Source organism: Sus scrofa, chromosome 1 (genome assembly GCF_000003025.6).
Source record: "Sus scrofa isolate TJ Tabasco breed Duroc chromosome 1, Sscrofa11.1, whole genome shotgun sequence".
Taxonomy (NCBI): Eukaryota; Metazoa; Chordata; class Mammalia; order Artiodactyla; family Suidae; genus Sus; species Sus scrofa.
This window is the reverse complement of record NC_010443.5, coordinates 240,301,383-240,314,812: the sequence shown is the minus strand read 5'-3', so window position 1 is coordinate 240,314,812 and position 13,430 is coordinate 240,301,383. Positions and strand designations below refer to the sequence as shown.

At 46.1% G+C, this 13,430-nt stretch overlaps 1 protein-coding gene across 1 annotated transcript in view; it reads left to right on the top strand.

Moving 5' to 3' along the window:
* Window positions 1-13,430, top strand: part of GABBR2 (gamma-aminobutyric acid type B receptor subunit 2) — a 388,449-nt gene that overhangs the window by 181,105 nt on the left and 193,914 nt on the right. The window contains exon 4 of the mRNA XM_021066509.1: window positions 10,903-11,004. Within this exon, the coding sequence (XP_020922168.1) occupies window positions 10,903-11,004 (102 nt within the window). The remainder of the gene's footprint in view (window positions 1-10,902; window positions 11,005-13,430) is intronic.

Sequence of the window (13,430 nt, the reverse complement as noted above, 5' to 3'; positions counted from 1 at the left end):
ACGCGACAGCCCTTCAGTGTTTGAAATGAGCCATCACTTCCCGCCTTGGTCTACTCTTTTCCGGGCTAATTTTTTAATTAGCTTAAATTAATGGTGGTTCCTGGGGATCTCCAGCCCCAGTAAAAGTGACCTGAATTATTCAAAGATTTGAGTGTTTTAAATGCCTGTTTATCCTAATTAGCATCTTAACTACAGCAGTGCCCTCTGCCTCTAACGAGCCACATTTTAACATGTTCCATATTTTAATGGATTTTACTTGAATGAACTGTTTAATCAAGTGAAGACACATTTCATGAATGAATAGAAGTAAATCTATAATTATACGCTTTAGTCAGGTAAGAGGAGTGACATTTCGGCACAATCTAGGGCTATATATAGCGAGTGTATTTGAATGACAAAGTAGGTTACCTCAGCTTCCATAGGAGAGCTGGGAATTGCTTTGCTCTCAAGTTCATTTCGTAACCTAATTAGAATTTTCAAAGAGTTGTAAAGTGCATGTGGTGCAGACCTGCTTCTCTGTATCTTCACCTGGATCTCTGCCTTTTGGACAATTTCTCAGCTGGAGCAGCAGCCTCCTTAGGGAGGGCATCCAGGGAACTCCTGGCCACCATCTCCAATCGTCCCCTTGGCCTCCACTGTGCATTTCACTTGCTCCGTCAAGCCTTCCCCACCTGCGATGTGTGGTCGGAATGTGACAACTTACGGCTGTAATAATCCTTTCTGCTCCTCCCTTTCTTACTGTCTCTCTCATTCTTTTCTCCCTGCTTCCTTCTCTGCATTCTCCCTTCTGACCTGGTCAGGATCTGCTCAGGGTCTTGGGGGCCAGGAGTAGAAGAAGCCAGGGATTAAAGATGAGATATAACTATTGAATGGGGCAGGGGAGGAATCCCAGCTGTAAAAGACAGGTGTTGCCCAGAACCTGGAGAAGGTAGAGTTAGGTGACTTAGGGGGCTTTGAGGCTGGCAACCCAGCTGTGAGCCTGGCAGTTCTATGGCTTTTACTCCTTCGTTTGTGGTTCTCAACTTTAGCCGCAGGATGGAAGCACCCGGAGAGCACTAAAAGTGCAGATGCCTGGGTCCCGTCCCAGGGACTCAAATTGGTTTGGGATGCAGTCAGTGCCTCAGTAGTTTTTGAAGACTCCCAGGTGATTCCAACATGCAGCCTGGAAAGCCCCAGGTGACTGCAACCACAGCCAACATCTGGAAACAACTTCATGCACGCCCCTGACCAGAGCACCCAGCCAAGTCACTCCCACCATCCCGACCCATGGAAACTGTGTTGAGATAATAAATGTTTCTTGTTCTGTGCCACTAAGTTTTGGGATAATTTGTTGTACAGCGACAAATGACTAATTCAGAATATTAGTTTCCTCAAATATATCCCCAAGTGGGTCACTTCTTGTCACCTCCACCACCATCTCCGCATCCGGCCTCCAAAACCTCTCACCTGGATGATTCTGTAGCTACCTCAGTGGCCTTCCTGTTCCCTCTTGCCCCTGCCACCACTGGTCCCACAGCAGCCTGAGTTTGGGCTTTAAAACCCAGTTCTAATCATGCCGCCCCCTCCCTGGAACCTTGTGATGGCTGCCCACTGTTCTTAGGCTCAAGACCAGAATCCTTCCTGGGAATTATGAGGCCCCCATGGTTTTCCCCTACCCATCTCTTCTTTCTCACTTCATTCTAAAAACCTTCTCCCAGCCCCTGCTCTTGTCCTGCTGCAGCTCAGCCCAGCTCTTCTAGTTTTCCTACCAGCTCCGTCCACCATAGGACCTTTGCATGTGCTGCTCCGCAGCCTGGAGTCCTTCTCTCTGCCCTCCTTTCTGGCCTGGGTCTGACTTCTCCATGAAAGCCTCTCCTGGAAGCACACCCCCAAGCTTGAACACCTTTGTCTTAGTACGGGGGTAATTATCTGATTAATGTCTCATTCCTCTGGATAGAGACCCAAGACAGAGAATGGTTTTGACCCATTTTAAGCATAATGTGGGTCCATCCTGTTCTATCAGGGATGCTTGTCACCATCAGAGCCTTAGTCCTATTTCACATGGTACCTGGAACCAAAGAGATGTCAATATCACGAATGAATGAATGAGAGAAACTGGAGAAAACAAACAGGGTCCCATTCTGGAATGACCAGGGACTAGGTAGCTATCCAGAAAGAGACTCGGGCCCAGAGGCCAGGGAGTGACTGGACCAGAGATGAAATTCCAGCCCCAGGAATGAAGTGGGAGCCCTGATTGAGAGCCCTGAGATCTAAGAAGGCCCCTTGCCAGGCAAGCAGGGGTTGAACCCCTTGGCCTCCTGACCTCAGGCTTGCTGGTTGAAGGGGGTCCAGGGCTGAGGGGGGAGGGCTCTAGGGGTAGAGAGTTAATTGGCTCTATCTGTGGGCAGCAGAAAGTTGTAGGGGAACAGGAACGTGGCAGGGCATGTAGATATGGTCCTGGGGCGCTGAAGCAGAGACAGCATGGGAGGAGAGATCACCCCGACCCACACGGCAGTTATTCAGGATGGGGGCACATAATGCCATTATTTCATGAGCCCAATCCTCATGTCCAGAGACAGGGAGCATCCGCTGGGCAGCTGCTCTGTGTTAGTGGAGAGGGGCAGCCTTCAGAGCAAGGGGAAGCCTGCAGGTGGAGTAGCCCAGTGGCCTGCTCAGAGGTGGTGACAAGCATCCCTGATAGAACAGGAGGGACCCATATTATGCTTAAAATGGGTCACATGGACTCAGTTATGCCAAGCCAGAAAATTCTCCCGAATAGTCTGCTCACCTATGCTCTTTTCCTAATTCCACTAGCTTCAGGTCTTTTCCTCTGATCCCCTTTTCCTCCTCCAGCCTGTCCTCTTCTCCCCCTACATCTCGCAGGATGGACAAAAACCAGCTTTGTGTCCCTGATGCTGAGCCTGTGGATGTAGGCTGTGTGCTCAGTTGGAAGAGCCAGGCCATTGTGATGGCTTCATTGGAGTGACAGGTCCCTCTCACCCCTTCCCCCACAGCCAGCGAACCAGCTGGGAGGGAGCTTGTGTGCAGACTCCCTGGACCCACGATTCGGGCAGCTGATCTGACCCGACGGCGTTTTCTTCTGCTCAGCTTGAGCAGGACAATCCTCTCAGCTCTGAGCTTTCCCCTGAAGCCACTGATTCTGCCTGGCTTCTGACTTCTTTGAAGACATTGGACTTCCCTAGAACTTAAAGTCTGAGTTTAAGCATTAAAATCAGTGGATTCGGATCTTCGCTTCACAAGGCTGTGTGGGAGCCCTGGAGTCACTAGTGTAACCTTTGGTGAATTTTACACTCCCAATCTCCCATGTGCATGGTCTTCCTAAAGGGTTCTTGGTCCCTGTCGGAGCCACACTTCTCTTCTCTGAGCCTGAGCCAGTTTGTCACCATCCCTGAAAAATGCAAGAAGAACTGAGCCCAGCACTCCAGGAGTGATCTGAGGTGGGCAGACCAGAGGGCGACTGTCCCCTCCATCATTCTAGATGTGATACCTTATAAATGTGGATCCCTGGAGTTCCCATCGTGGCACAGTGGTTAACAAATCCGACTAGGAACCATGAGGTTGCGGGTTCGGTCCCTGCCCTTGCTCAGTGGGTTAAGGATCCGGTGTTGCCGTGAGCTGTGGTGTAGGTTGCAGACGCGGCTCGGATCCCGCGTTGCTGTGGCTCTGGCGTAGGCCAGTGGCTACGGCTCCGATTCGACCCCTAGCCTGGGAACCTCCATATCCCAAGGGAGCGGCCCAAGAAATAGCTAAAAAGACAAAAAAAAAAAAAAAAAATGTGGATCCCAGTCCTATCACCCATCACCCTTTTGGCAATTGCCTTCCTCATGTAAACACATTCTGGGAGTTCCCGTTGTGGCTCAGCGGTTAACGAATCTGATTAGGAACCATGAGGTTGCGGGTTCGATCCCTGGCCTTGCTCGGTGGGTTAAGGATCCAGTGTTGCCGTGAGCTGTGGTGTAGGTTGCAGACAAGGCTGGATCCCGCGTTGCTGTGGGTGTGGTGTAGGCCGGCGGAGACCCCTAGCCTGGAAACCTCCATATGCTGTGGGTGCGGCCCTAGAAAAGGCAAAAAGCCAAAAAGAAGAAAAAAAGAAAAAACACATTCTAGTCTCCTAATCAAAGGGGAAATATCCAAACCATGGAAAGCACGTTTTCATCTCATTATCAATGATTTGCTTAAAACCTGCCATGCTTCCTTTAGGACGGTGGTTTGGTTCTCAAACTTGAACATACATCAGAATCACCCAGAGGGCTGTTAAAACACAGGTTGCTGGACCCCACCCCAGAGTGTCTGACCCAGTAGGTCTGAGGTGGGCCCGAGAATTGGCATTTCCAAGAAAGTTCCCCCAGGTGATGCTGGTGTTGCTGGTCCAGGGGCTTCACTTCAGGAACCACTGCTCTGGGCACATGCTTTCTGATATGACTCGCATCCACAGTCCATACCAATTCTTGGGAGAAAAAATGGACAGCTATTGCCTCCAAGCCTATCTCCGACTATTTGTTCCCAGAGCTCTGACCCACTAGTTCTCCCTGGTACCAAATGACTTGGGTTCTTTTCAGATTTGCTACAGCAGCCAGGGCCCGGGTTCATTGCTCCAGAAGCAGGGAGAGTTCTTCCTGCAGGTGATCTCGGCCCTGTGAGCTGGCCTTGAGGTCAAAGGATGCAGCCCTTCCTAATCCCCCTTCTAGTGGCACCGGGGGTGGGGCCTGTTCATGGTCTTCCTCACTCCCCCGGCAGCCCTGGCCCTCCCTGTCACATGATGGGGCAGCCTTCTTCTTTGTCTCCTCCCTGCCCATCAGCACCCCTCTCCCCCTTCCTCTCAGGATGACCAGGGCCCTTAAGCAAATTAGGCTCCCAGTGGCTGCCTGCCTGGACCTAATATTGCGTTTAGGGCCGCAGTGAGACCCTGGCTGTGCTCGAGTGTGTGTATAGATGGATGGATTTTATTTTCTTGGGAATTAAGGGTTACTCCTTTCCAGAAAGAACATATTTCCACTTTTATAGTGGAGGTGACTTAAAAAATAGGATCTACTTTATAGAAAGGCGATTTATAGCAAGCTGCTAAAAGACCCTGGAACCTGCAGTTCCAGAAGGGAAAAAATAGATGTTTCTCCTCATTTATTTAGTAATCTTTAACCAGTGCACTGAATGATCCTTCTGTCCACATGTGAGAGTGTGGATTTTTTTCTTTGTGTGGTAGATCAATTGCCTTATTTCTTTTCCATCCTTTGGTTATTTAAAAATACCAAAAATGGTTTCTTCCATTTGCTTTCCCTAAAAAAACATCCATTAGAATAAATACCCGAGCTAAGCAGACTTCTTGGTGCTGAAATTATGGTCAGCGAGTGGCTCATCTCACCACCATCTGTTCTGACCTGTTCTGGCTCATAAGCCTCAGGAACCATCCACAACTGGTAGGATCCAGAAGAGCCATCCTGAGACTGCACAGAGTACTGGCCTGGGAGTCACACCTCGTTTCCTCATTTGTGAAATTAGGGGCAGAATGAGATGACTTCTAGGGTGTTCTGATTTTGTTTGTTTTGAGTCTGGACTGCTTGTAAAATGTTTTTTTCTGCCATGATTATACACAGCTCTCCTGCACACACAGATAGATACTCCATGCTGCTGATGGCTTTGAGGCCGCCTTTTGCCTGGAAAAGATCATTCTAGCAGCACAAAGAACTTCAGAATTTACAAAGCCATTCCACCTCCTCAGTGTTTCTGTTGGGCCCTGCAACAATGCTGTGAGTTACATGCTGTATCGCCCCTGTTCATAGGTGAAAAGACAGGGACTCAAAAGAGTTCGCGTACCTCCCCTAAGTTTGGGTGGCATGAGACTGGGGAGATGGGGCTTGGCTGTGCACGCCTGGTACCATGTGCACTGGCTGTGTTGCCTCCCAGCAGGGCCGAGTTTGCACATTTCTGTGTTTAATTGTTGTTGCTCCATACCACCCTCTTGACACACAAAGCTAATAATGTAACCCTATCTGCAGCCAAAAAGTATTTGATGCAGCAGAAATAAACAGTCATGGCAAAGTCAACTTTTTTCAGTCAACTAGTTCCCAATCATCCATCAAGATAGAGGTAAAAACCAAGGATGGACAAGGTTCACCCTGACTGTGGCAGTTCCATTCTTTTTACAAAATGTTTTATCACGAAGTATTTCAGGCATTCAGAAAAGCACGGAATACCAAACACCCATGGATTGCTATCCAGAATTAATGTGTTTATATTTTGCTCAATTCGCGTCATTTTTTTTTTTAAAGAAATGAAATACAGCAGTTCCCATTGCAGCCCCCTTTGTTCCCCTTCCAAGCGGTGGCTTCCCAGTGACCATCCTGTGACATTTAGGGCCAAATTATTCAACACATTTTGATATATACTTTGGAAGGATCTACCCATTGTTGAAACAGCAAGTGCTTTTTTATTTCAGTAAAATATACGTAACATCAAATTTACCATTTTAACCTTTTTTTTTTAATTTTTTTTACTTTTATTTTTTTTGTCTTTTCCAGGGCTGCACCCGTTGGTATACGGAGCTTCCCAGACTAGGGGTCCAATCGGAGCTGTAGTCGCCGGCCTACGCCGCAGCCACAGCAACGTGGGATCTGAGCCGTGTCTGCAACCTACACCACAGCTCACAGGCAACGCCGGATCCCTAACCCACTGAGCAAGGCCAGGGATCGAACCCGCAACCTCATGGTTCCTAGTCGGATTCGCTAACCACCGAGCCACGATGGGAACTCCATTAACCATTTTTAAATGTACAGAGGCATTAAGTACATTCATGTTGTGCAACCAGCACCACCAGCCATCTCTAGATCTTTCCATCATCCCAAACAGAAACTCTACCCATTAAACGTAACTCCTCATTCCCCTCTCCTCCCGCCCCAAGGAACCTCTCTGTTCTCCTTTCTCTGTCTATGGATTTGACTACTCTAGATACCTCATCTAAATGGGAACATAATATTTATTCTTTTGTCTCCAGCTTATTTCATTTAGCATACTGTCTTCGGGTTTCATCCATGTTGTAGCATGTGTCAAAATTTCATTCCTTTTTAAGGCTGAACAATATTCCATTGTATGTATAGATCGCAATTTGTTTATTCATTCATCTGTCCACCTTTTGGCTATTTTGAATAATGGCTTCTATGAACATGAGTGTACAAATACCTCTTCAAGTCCATGCTTTCTATTCTTTTGGTTAGATACCCAAAAATGAAATTGCTGGATCATATCGTAATTCTATGGTTAATTTTAACAGTGCGCAAAGGTTCCATTTTCTCCATATCCTCATCAGTACTTGCTGGTTTGGGGTTCTTTTATATTAGCCATCTCAATGGGTATAAACAAGAAGTGCTTTTAATGAGCATCTTCTCTTAAAGAGGAAGAGACTAAAGCCCTGAGAGAGAAGGAGTCACACAAAGAAGCCTAGGTCACAAGCAAGCCAGTAACAAAACAGGACCTGGAACCTGGGTCCTAAAACTCCCATCTGATTATTTCTACTAAAACACCGTCTACCAAAAACAAAACAAAAAGTCAACCTGCAGAATGGGAAAAAATATTCGCAAATTATATGACCAACAAAGGACTGATCTCCAAAATATACAAATAGCTCATACAGCTCAATATAAAAAAAAACGCAATCAAAAAGTGGGCAGAAGACCTAATTAGACATTTCTCCAAAGAAGACATACAGATGGCCAATAGGCACATGGAAAGATGCTCATTGTCACTAATTATTAGAGAAATGCAAATAAACCTAAAATGAGGTACCACCTCACACTGGTCAGAATGGCCGTCACTAAAATGCTGCAACTGATGAGGGCTTAATCTCTAAAATATACAAACAACTTACACAACTCAACAGAAAAAAAGCCAACAACACAATTGAAAAATGGGCAAAAGACCTGAATAGACATTTTTCCAAGGAAGATATACAGATGGCCAAGAAGCACATGAAAAAATGCTCAACATCACTGATTATTAGAGAAATGCAAATCAAAACTACCACAAAACTACCAGTCAAAATGGCTATCATTAATAAGTCCACAAATAACAAATGCTAGAGGAGGTGTGGAGAAAAAGGAGCCCTCCTGCACTATTGGTGGGAATGTAAGCTGGTACAGCCACCTTGGAGAACAGTATGGAGGTACCTTAGAGAACTATACATAGAATTACCATATGACCCAGCAATCCCACTCTTGGGCATATATCCAGACAAAACTTTCCTTGAAAAAGACACATGCACCCGCATGTTCACTGCAGCTCTATTCACAATACCCATGACATGGAAACAACCCAAATGTCCATTGACAGATGATTGGATTAGGAAGATGTGGTATATATACACAATGGAATTCTACTCAGCCATAAAAAAGAACAAAATAATGGCATTTGCAGCAACATGGATAGAACTAGAGACTCTCATACTGAGTGAATTAAGTCAACAAGAGAAAGACAAATACCATATGAGATCACTCATATCTTATATTTAATATATGGCACAAATGAACCTTTCCACAGAAAAGAAAATCATGCACTTGGAGAATAGATGTGGTTACCAAGTGGGAGGGGAAGGGAGTGGGATGGATTGGGAGCTTGGGATTAATAGATGCAGACTATTGCCTTTGGAATGGGTAAGCAATGAGATCCTGCTGTATAGCACTGGGAATTATGTCTAGTCACTTATGATGGAGCCTGATAATGTGAGAAAAAAGAACTTATACATATATGTGTAACTGGGTCACCATGCTGTACAGTAGAAAATTGACAAAACACTGTAAACCAGCTATAATGGAAAAAAAATCATTATATAAAAAAAAAAAAAGTCTACCAATAGGGAGTTCCCACTGTGGCTCAGTGGTAATGAACCTGACTAGTATCCGTGAGGATGAAGTTTTGATCCCTGGCCTCATTCAGTGGGTTAAAGTATCCAGCATTGCCATGAGCTGTGGTGTAGTTTGCAGATGTGGCTCGGATCTGGCGTTGCTGTGGCTGTGGTGTAGGCCAGTGGCTACAGTTGTAATTCAACCCTTAACCTTCCATAAGCCATGGGTGCAGCCCTAAAAAAGACCCAAAAAGGTTTTTTTTAATTAAAAAAAAGTCTTCAAATAATAGATGCTGGAGAGGGTATGGAGAAAAGGAGCCCTCCTGCACTGTCAGTGGGAATGTAAATTGATAGAGTCACTAAGTAGAAGAGTATGGAGGTTCCTTAACAAAACAAAAAATAGTAACTATCACATGATCCTATAATCCTACTCCTTGGCGTGTATCCAGAGAAAACCATAATTGGAAAAGATACATGCACCCCAATGTTCATTGCAGCACCATTTACACTAGCCAAGACATGGAAGCAACCTAAACGTTCATCAACAGATGAATGGATAAAGACATGTGTGTTTGTGTGTGTGTGTGTGTGTGTGTGTGTGTGTGTGTGTGTGTGTGCGCCTAGAATATTACTCAGCCATAAAAAAGAATGAAATAATGTCATTTGCAGCAACATAGATGGCCCATATGTGGAATCTAAAAAAAAATAAATAAATAACAAAAAACAAAAATGATACAAATATGGGTCTAGAAATCCACCCCAGACATAGAAACAATTTTATGGTTAAAAAAAAACTTATGGTTAACTTATGGAGGGGGGATAAATTAGGCATTTGGAATTAACATATACACACTGCTATACATAAAATAGATAACCAACAAGAACCTACTGTATAGCACAGCAAACTACACTCAATATTTCATAATAACCTATAAGAGAAAAGAATCTGAAAATAAATATGTGTGTGTGTGTGTGTGTGTATGTAACTGAATCACTTTGGTGTACACTTGAAACTAACACAACATTGAAAACCATCTGTACTTCAGTTTTTTAAATAAATAAATAAAACAGTCTAGTTTCCACTGCTTTATGCCAAAGCTGCACAGCTATGACCTGGGCCAGATACAGACTTCAGATTTATTTGGTTTCGTCTTTACTTTGTTGTTGTTTTATATTGAGAATAATATCAACATTTTAAAATGTAAGGGAGCTTATATTTTAAACATCTAGATTTCTGATTTCTCCCTCCAAAATCAGAAGGTCTAAGTGACTCTGGACCAACATTCTGGTGTGGCATGGTTGGAGCTGTGCAACAGGTGCCATCTCTAGCGGAGGCATACAGGTCACCAGTTTGCTGTTGTCATCAGTTTGCCACAGTCCCCACCACTCCCTTACTAGGTTCCTCAAAGCCTCTGACTTTGAAGGGACCTCTAGCTGTCCACATAGACTGCTTCACACAGGCTGGTCCCTGTGAGCAATGTAGTTGGCAGCTTTCTGCTTTCCAAGTACATAGATGTTAGTCATTCTGTGTGTCAGCAGACACGTAGTTATGTTTAACATCACAGGCTAGTTCCGTACCCCCTTACTCTTTCCTCTGTTTTGCTTCATCTATCTGAATATCTCAGCTATTTCTTCACCCTACAGAAGAAGGCATATTACAAATAAATAATGCAAAATATAAATAGAGATGTGTTTGAACAGTCTGATTGGAGACGGTGTGATGCATTTGACTACTCTGATTTGGAGACAGGATGAAACACCAGCATGAAAGTCCAAAGACTTGGATGCTTGTCTTAATTCTTCCTGGAATGAAGGCAACTTTGGGGCAACTTTAGTAAGCCTGTTCCCTGCCTGGCCTTCTTAAGCCTATGTGGCAAATGTGGGGTAAGACTGAGATATCTCCATGGCCCCGGGGGCACTCTAGTTTATAATGAAGATAAAACCCACTCCTTCTGCGCATAGGGGGAGAAAATCACCCCGCCCATTTGAGCCACTTCCCGGAACAGCCCCTCTGAACCAGCTCTTCCTGTGGCTGCCAGCACACCCACCCTCTGCTTTCTCTTTGCCAACAGGTGAGGAACGACCTGACTGGGGTTCTGTATGGTGAGGACATTGAGATTTCGGACACCGAGAGCTTCTCCAACGATCCCTGCACCAGTGTCAAAAAACTTAAGGTAGGTGCAGCTGACCACAGCTTGCAGGACAGACTGACAGCATACTCCTGGGGTTCCCCAAAGCCTTGACTTTGAAGGGACCTCTAGCTCCGGCTGTCTCATTTCACCCTTAGCATCTGAGAGATGGGGAGAAGCTTTCAGGAGCTGGCTTCCCTTGGCTGTCCCCTTGCTTATTGTCCAGCACTGGCCAGAGGTCCAATGGCCAGGTGCACAGCCAGAAACTCCACCAGGTGGAACTTCCTGGGTGATTCTCTGTCTCTCAACCCAGCCTGAAAGGCAAGCAGGACACAACTGTTACCATATCTGTTGTGAAGAGGCTCAGAGAGTGGAGCTCTCTTGCCCAAGTCTCGGCAAGGAAGTACTGTGGTTGGGACCAAAAGCTCAGGCTCCTGACTCACTCCAGTGACACTTAGTCCAGGAACAGAAGGCTCACCTAGAAGTTTGTCCAGTTGTAAGTAGTTCCAAACTGTCATCGATCCATTCATTCTGCAAACTCTCAAATGCCATGTTTGTGCCATACCCTCTCCTGGGCTCACAGACACCAGCAGGCCTGTCCATGTCTTCAGGTGCACTCAGAGCTGGTGAAGAAGGCAGAATCCTCTCAGGGGAACCAGGAACAGAGGGACTGGAGAACAAAGAGAGGCAGTGTCTCATCCCACAGGGTCCAGACAAGGCTCCAGAGAAGGGCCAGCCCTGCAGGATGGGCAGGATGGAGACCTGCAGGGAAGGAAGGGTGAAGATCAGGGGGCAGGGCAGCCCTGCTCACCATGCACTTGGGATCAGCAGGAATTCCAGGAGGCTGGCTTGTCAAGGGTGGGGCCACGGGAAAGATGCTGAGGCTGGAAACAGAGTTTGGAGCCAGTGTCCATGAGCCTTGAATGCTGAGATAAGGAGTTTGGACTTACATTCTGAGGACACTGGGGAGCTGCTGTGGGTTGTAAGCAGGACCAGACTTAGTTAGAGCTGTCACCTTACTCTTCCATTCCTCATGTCTGTATTAAAAGTTGTCTGAGGCCCCAGATGCCAACTGCTAACATATCCCTTCTCTCTTGGGCTGGTCCCAGTTACACCAGTCAATCAGAGCGGGTGGCAGTTTAGAGCATATAAAGCCTTCAGTTCACATATGGGGAAACTGAGGCCCAGAGACAGGAACTAAGGGAGCAGAGCACCAGTTGTTTGTCATCTTCTCAGGTGTCACATTTCAGCCCTGGGAGCCTCTGCAGATAAGGAAATGGAGTCTACAAACAATAAGTGCTGGAGAGGGTGTGGAGAAAAAGGAACCCTAGTACACTGTTGGTGGGATTATAAATTGGTGCAACCACGGTGGGAAACAATATGGAGATTCCTCAGAAAACTAAACATAGAACTACCATTTGACCCAGCAATCCCACTCCTGGGCATCTATCCAGAGAAAACCACGACTCACAAAGACACATGTACTCCAATGTTCATTGCAGCACTATTTACAATAGCCAAAACATGGAAACAACCTAAATGTCCATCGACAGAGAAGTAGATCCAGAAGATGTGGTACATATACACAATGGAATATTACTCAGCCATCAAAAAGAACGAGACACCAGCATTTTTAGCAACATGGATGGACCTAGAAACTATCATGCTAAGTGAAGTCAGCCATACAATGAGACACCAACATCAAATGCTTTCACTGACATGTGGAATCTGAAAAAAGGACAGACGGAACTTCTTTGCAGAACAGATGCTGACTCACAGACATTAAAAAACTTATGGTCTCTGGAGGAGACAGTTTGGGGGGTGGGGGGATATGCTTGGGCTGTGGGATGGAAATCTTGTGAAATCAGATTGTTATGATCATTATACAACTACAGATGTGATAAATTCATTTGAGTAATAAAAAAAATGAAAAACAAAAAACAAAAAACAAAAGATAAGGAAATGGAAGCTAGGGAGGGCCTACTGGCACCCAGGTGTCTTGGGCTAGATCTGCCCAGCTCTTCCCCCACAGGCTCTGTGGTTGGAGGGTTAAGTTGGGCTGTGCAGGGCTTGGAGGACCCAGAGGGTAGAGTGCCCACCCTGCAAGGAGCACCTGGGGTGGGGCTGGGGTGGACAGGGCCCTGGTGCTATACTGACATTCTCCTGCTCCATGCAGTGTCTCCCCAGGGTGGGCACTCGAAATAGCTTCCTCCACCTCAGAGGCCCAGGGGAGTTCTATGCGTTTTAAAGTTTAAAGAGCCTTTGTGTATGGAGCAGAAGCACTAGCTGAAAGTCTGTAAGAAACTGGAGATGAAACTGGGTGCTGTGCTCATCAGCCAACCAATTCCAGTGGAAGTAGGAGTGATATGGACACTGATGAAATTAGCAGGGGCCTTTCTGGTGTGTTGAGCAAGGGCCGGGCCCCCAGGCAGAGCCCCTGACCTTCACTTGCCCAAAGTCCTGGGACAGAG